The sequence below is a fragment of the Miscanthus floridulus genome, chromosome 12, assembly GCF_019320115.1.
Source record: "Miscanthus floridulus cultivar M001 chromosome 12, ASM1932011v1, whole genome shotgun sequence".
Taxonomy (NCBI): Eukaryota; Viridiplantae; Streptophyta; class Magnoliopsida; order Poales; family Poaceae; genus Miscanthus; species Miscanthus floridulus.
In genome coordinates, this window is record NC_089591.1 from 7,406,762 (window position 1) to 7,412,666 (window position 5,905).

The window sequence follows — 5,905 nt, forward strand, 5'->3', positions numbered from 1 at the left end:
AAAAGGGTTAGAGAGGATTGGGAGTGATTAAATTCCAAAATTCCCCTCAATCCCCTTCAAACCTCTTGAATCCCTTTGATCTTGGGATCTAACGAACAAGTAATATGCCTGTCACTAGGGATAGAACCCCCCGCGCACATGCTTAGCCCGTGTCATCTGTAGTTGTAAGAATACACCCAACCAAACACCTAACAATGATCAACCTATCCAAAAAAATAAAGGCTTCACTGTGAAGGGCCATATATAGGCCCTATCCGGCTTACCTTATAATCCGTACTATTTAGCTTGTTTTTTTTCAGCCAGAATAATGTTTTTCTCTCACAATAATTCAGCCAGACAGTGTTTTCAGCCAAGTTTCAGCAAGCCAAACGGGATCGTAAGTGTGACGGGCAAGCTAAACGCGCACAAGCAATCACTACAAATGAACAACACAAGCACCTCCGCTATATAGGAGGATTAATCGACCAAGGCGACAACAACAATATTTGACAGGCTTTTACGGCTTGCACATCGAAGATATGCACATGAAGTATCCTTTCTGGACACATAAAAAAAATGAAAAACCGTTTTCTTGTCTTCTCTTCTGGACGACCATGTGACTGAGCGAATACGTGTAGCACAACATTCATATCATATGAAAAATTACAAAGATCATATTATTGCTAGCCAACCATTCGACAGGATGGAAAAGAAGGCTTCACATAAGTTTTTCAACGACAAGCAGAGTCTACAATGAACAACAGCACTGCTTTCAGAACACTAACATCTACATATATGCTCACTGCTCCATCCCGCTTCGGAGAACTACAACAACAGGAGCCTTGAGCACGCAACCGACAAGTATACTTACTGGATAAGCACCCGGTTAATGATTCACAAAGGGAAAAAGAAAGCTACAAAAAAAGTCGAAACAGACGATACACATAATGATGAAACTGTCAAATCATTGCATTTCTCACTTTCTGGATGTGCATCCATGTAAGCAAGTGCTCAATGACCAGTATGACCTGAATTCCCTATCAGAACTTGAGTTTCAAATTTGATTGGATCAGCCTACAATCCATCTATGCAGCAGTAACTAATTGCTTGGATGCTTGGCTTCTTGCAACTCATGTGCACTGTCAGCAACGTAACTAAATCACTACTGAGAGGAATATCATCAGCTCAATCTCCCAAGTGAACTAACTGCAGACCTAAATCAGCTTCATAAAATACATTCAACAACTACTCGTCCAGGTCCATAGAGTGTGTATTTTCAATGCAGATGGTGTGCTTGGTACTGTGATACTTAGCTGCACAGTGACCAAGTCGATTCCCTAGGAATCTAAATTCTGTTTCTTCGTCATCATCACTGTCTATGTTCTTTGGAGTGATCCTGTTTTGGTAGCACCTCCTTCTAAGCAGAAAACAATTAAAATAATAGCTCACCAGTTCTTTCCTCCCCTTAAATTGAAAAAATAAGTGGAGGCGGTTCCAGAAATTCCTGCCAGAAGATGCAGCACTATGTTGTGCTGCGGCCTTGAAACTTGCCTCCTCTTCATCCGTCCAAGAAAGTGCAATCTCCTCACCCATACGATTGAATCCCCATGCATAGAAAGCCACACCAAGTTCGCGTTTCAACTTAAGTCTCTGTTCTGCTACATGAAACCGAACACATTCCACTGATCCAGGATAGTTGCAACCACAAACAACTTCTCTGCCTTTGCCAATAGGATCACCACAAAACAATGTTTTACAGCTTTCATTTTCTGGAGGCCAGACCTTTGTTCCCAACCATTTCAGAGTTTCTGGATCATCATAATTTACAGGCACCTCACCAGTCCATTGTGGCACGTGTACTTGATAGTCTGGACCAACAGGTATTTCATTCTTCTGGTGGCTTGTAAAAAGCCAACCATTAGAAGAATTATGAGTCCTAGTCCCATGTTTCCCTTCTCCAGCCAAGTTGTTCTCCTGTTCTGTGAGCACTAAAGAACCATTCAGTAATTTTGCTTTTGAACAAATTCCAACACTGGTAGGACAAGTACAGCAATTGCAAGCCATTGGGAATATTTCCTGAGTTGAAAGAGAAAGAAGAGTCAGTTTCACTCAGTAAGCAATATATAAGCTTCTAAAGAATTACAAAGAGGAGAAGGTATTTTAATAAAAACAATGTACAGTGAACAGTATCATAAAAATGATGAAGGTGGATCTAAAACCACAGATGGTACTAAAAGAATAATAAAAATTAAGAAGGGTTACAACAGAGTATACATGTCAAGTCTGAGACCCCCAATGCCTGGAAGTTGTGAAAACTGTAACATGCAGCTTCTGATGATGATTATTGATAAAAAAATCATGGTAAACCTTTCTACTGAAATGCAGAAGTTGATCGAAAACTAAAAACCAGAACTGCCTGTAGCAAGCAGGTTTTCTTTCTAAAGCTGGAACCACCCTGAAAGCAACAGAATTTTGGCATGTGCAATAAAATCCAAAACAGAGAATTTTTGTGCATGCATTTCATAACTATGATTTCCCATGAATAGCATTTTGGAGATATCTGATAAGAAACCATTTTATGGAGGTTTATGTGGGCCAGGATTAAGAAAAGCAGTGCTGCCATCATCAGAAGGGCAGGCCTGGTGCAGTGGTGAGAGCTGTCTCACTGAGTCATCAGGTCGTGGGTTCGAAGCAACCTCTCCGCAGATTTTGCGGGGGGAAGGCTTGCCTCGGTTTTTCCCTTTCCCAGACCCCACTCATGTGGGAGCCTCCGGTACTAGGTCTGCCCTTTTTTAGTGGCTGCCATCATCTGTTTAACAGCTAATTTGGTAAATCTGTTGACAAGCCTTAGGAACCACTACAGTACCTTTTGCCAATTGAACCATAAAAGCTTTATGACTTGATGGGGTGGCATTCTAAGCTTCCATAATCCACATTTATTTTCATGTTTATCTACCAAGAACTAAATCACTAATCAGATCATTAAATTTCACAAATACAGGGACGACAAAAGAATACCTGATTTCAACCAATTGATGTAAATTAAGTTCCCCTTTATTTCAGTTTTTTTCTGTTATGTCTTACATAATGGCTATTAGACATTAGGGAGTGAATGTTAATTCTTACTTTCTTAAAGATATTGTGATCTAATGAATAATTAATGTTGAGTACTACAACACAAGGCCTACAACAGGCTTTGCCCTCTGCTACATGGTGTTACCTTTTCACTTTTCACAGCTCTAGAAACAAGTATAGAAATTGCTAAGAAGAGCAAGATCACTAAACGAAGTAGCAATTAGGTACTGGTGGTGTTGAGATATTTGGAACCAACAGTTTTATTCCTGGAAAACAAAGTGGCCTAAAGGGAGTAAAACTAAGGAAATACACAATTTAAGGGAAAAGGTATGTGAAACTACATATTAGACAGCATAAATAACAGGCCTTGAATTGGGGGTCTGTCACATGCTAAATAGTGTAGGGTTCATAATTCTGAAGATTGTACATGTATCCACACAGTGTTGTCTAGAAAGGAATTGTTATAGAAAAGAAAACCTGGAATCATGTCAATGGCATGTTATCAGGGAGGTTGTTTAACAATTATCATTCCTACACACTCAAATCTAGGACTAAACCAGAAGCCCGTGCACCTTTAGTGAAAACTCCATTGTTTTTTCTTTTCTCGAGCAAGCTCTAGTTATAGGCATAGTCACAGAATCCAAGTGTGGTTATTATCTTGGTTTCTTCATGACTACAAAAGATTATAGATCTTACCAACAAGGTAGAAATTATTAGTACCGCATGTTCTTTTAAAAAGGGCGTACCCAGTGCAGAGAGCTCCCGCTCTGTGCGGGGTCTGGGGAAGGGTGTTAGTGGCAAGCCTTACCCTCGCCTGTGCAATGCGAGGAGACCGCGACTCGAACCCGGGACCTTCCGGTCACAGGCGGTAAGACTCTACCGCTTGCACCAGGCCCGCCCTTCTACTGCATGTTCTTTTATGAGAATGAATTCACCTGGTTATGGATAATTTATGGAGCCAATAATGGCAATAACCAAGTAACTCAGAACAGGCTTATTCCTTGACTAAATTGTAATGTCAAACACAGTTAACGCCCTCAGAATCACTTTCTAAATTGTAATGTCTACCAGGAAGTTTCCTCCATGCACATGTCTTTTGATAAGCTTATTCAAATTTGTCAAGTAACAAAATCAAGAGTGGACTTAAGAGTCGATCTATACCTCTGCATCACAAAGACCTTATAGTGGAACGAAGGTCAACAATCCAAAATGAAAAATCTTCTGAACACAGAAATGACTCACTAGTAAGACAGCCATTCAACAATAGAAGTTGATAGTTGTGCCAAATATCCAAAAACAGAAGAACATGACACCAGAGGACTTTCTCGTGAACTGACAAGTATTTTAGCCACAAAGCATCAAAACTTAATTGTTTCAAAACAGACCCTTAACCATTTAAACTTGCCACATGATCAGATGCATGTACTACCCCATTGTTCTTTCAAGCATTAGTAATACATATTTGATGAAGTACTTGAACAATCTTAGTGGTTCATGGTAAGAAAAATCAGATGCTGAATTGAGTACTTCTATTCAAATGCAATGAGACAACATCAAACTGTAAAACATTTGGCCAAAAAACTCTTCAAAGGTATTGAAATTACCTGAAAAAGTGAGCCATTCAACATGCTTGCTCGGCGAGCCCTCTTCCCGGTAACCATCTCCCTGACCGCCAATGCCATTGAGAAGTACTCATCCAAGGACCCAGCAGCCACAGCAACACCATTGCCAGCATTCTCGGCTATCTCCCTCACCCAACCCAGCATCCCAACCACGTCCCCCCTCTTCCTCTTCAACATCACATGCCGCTGCTCCCTCCCGTTCCAGTTCAAGAGCCCTTCTTCTTCTTCCTCCACACCATTGGCACCAACGAACAGCTCTTGCCTCTTCCTGATGTCGACATCCAAGAAGGGCCCGTGCGCTTCCACGAGCCTGTGGATCCAGCGGTCTAGGGCGCCAAGGTACTTGGCGTAGACCAGCTTGACGGGCGCCGCGAGGGCGGGGTCAACGCCGGCAGACTCGGCGGCAGCGGCCCAGCCACCTGGGGAGTTGGGCACACCGGCGTAGCCCCCCGCGGCGCGGACGGCGAGGAAGAGGCGGAGGAGGTCGACGCATCGTCCATCGCCAAGCGCCACCGGGATAGGCCGCGCTTCGCGGCCGCCGGTGTAGGCCTCGCGCAGGAACGTGGCGAGGACGGCGTCGAACGCCTCCGAGGGGCCGGAGGCCGCGGCGGCGTCAGGGATCCGGAGATCGGCGCAGAAGCCCAGGGACTGCAGCTTGCTGAGGATGGCGAGGACGGCGGCGGCGGAGTCCATGGACCGGTGACCGGCGGCGAGGTCACGACGGTTGGCCGCGGTGGCGCATATTCTCTCCTCTCTTTTTTTTTTTTCTCTCTTTTGGGTTTTTTTGGTTGTGGGCTGAGTATGGATATGGATAGAACGTTTAGTGTGGATTTATGTTTTTTCTTCTTCTTTTGAACCTTCCTGTTTTCGAATGAAATTTGAAGGTCTGCGTCCGTCCAATGCATAGGATAGCGAGGATTTTATGGGGGCTTGGAATTGACTCCTCTCGAAAAGGCTATATCTCACTACTATACCTAAAATACTAGTTCATAGTAAAAAAGACACCCTACAATAGAGTAGACAGAGGGAGGACCTATTTTACATCAAAAGTGAGAGGTAACTCAAGTCTGCGTTTGTATCTCTCCTCGACCCAAATCTACGCCGTCGACCATGGTGGGCCCGTAGGAGAACGCGTAGGAGGCGCCGGGGTGGGGCGGCCTATGGACGACGACGGCGAAGCGGGCCCGCGACGGGGAGCCGCCGACGTGGCCAGGCGTGACCGCGGCGAG

At 43.9% G+C, this 5,905-nt stretch overlaps 1 protein-coding gene across 1 annotated transcript; it reads right to left on the minus strand.

The window, feature by feature from the left end:
* Positions 1-650: 650 nt before the first annotated feature.
* Positions 651-5,475, minus strand: LOC136497515 (AT-rich interactive domain-containing protein 2-like). The gene is made up of 2 exons (XM_066493350.1): positions 4,659-5,475; positions 651-2,055 (listed from the first exon to the last, which is right to left on the minus strand). The coding sequence occupies exons 1-2, from the start codon at positions 5,367-5,369 to the stop codon at positions 1,225-1,227; spliced, it is 1,542 nt and encodes a 513-aa protein (XP_066349447.1). The 5' UTR covers positions 5,370-5,475; the 3' UTR covers positions 651-1,224.
* Positions 5,476-5,905: the final 430 nt, after the last annotated feature.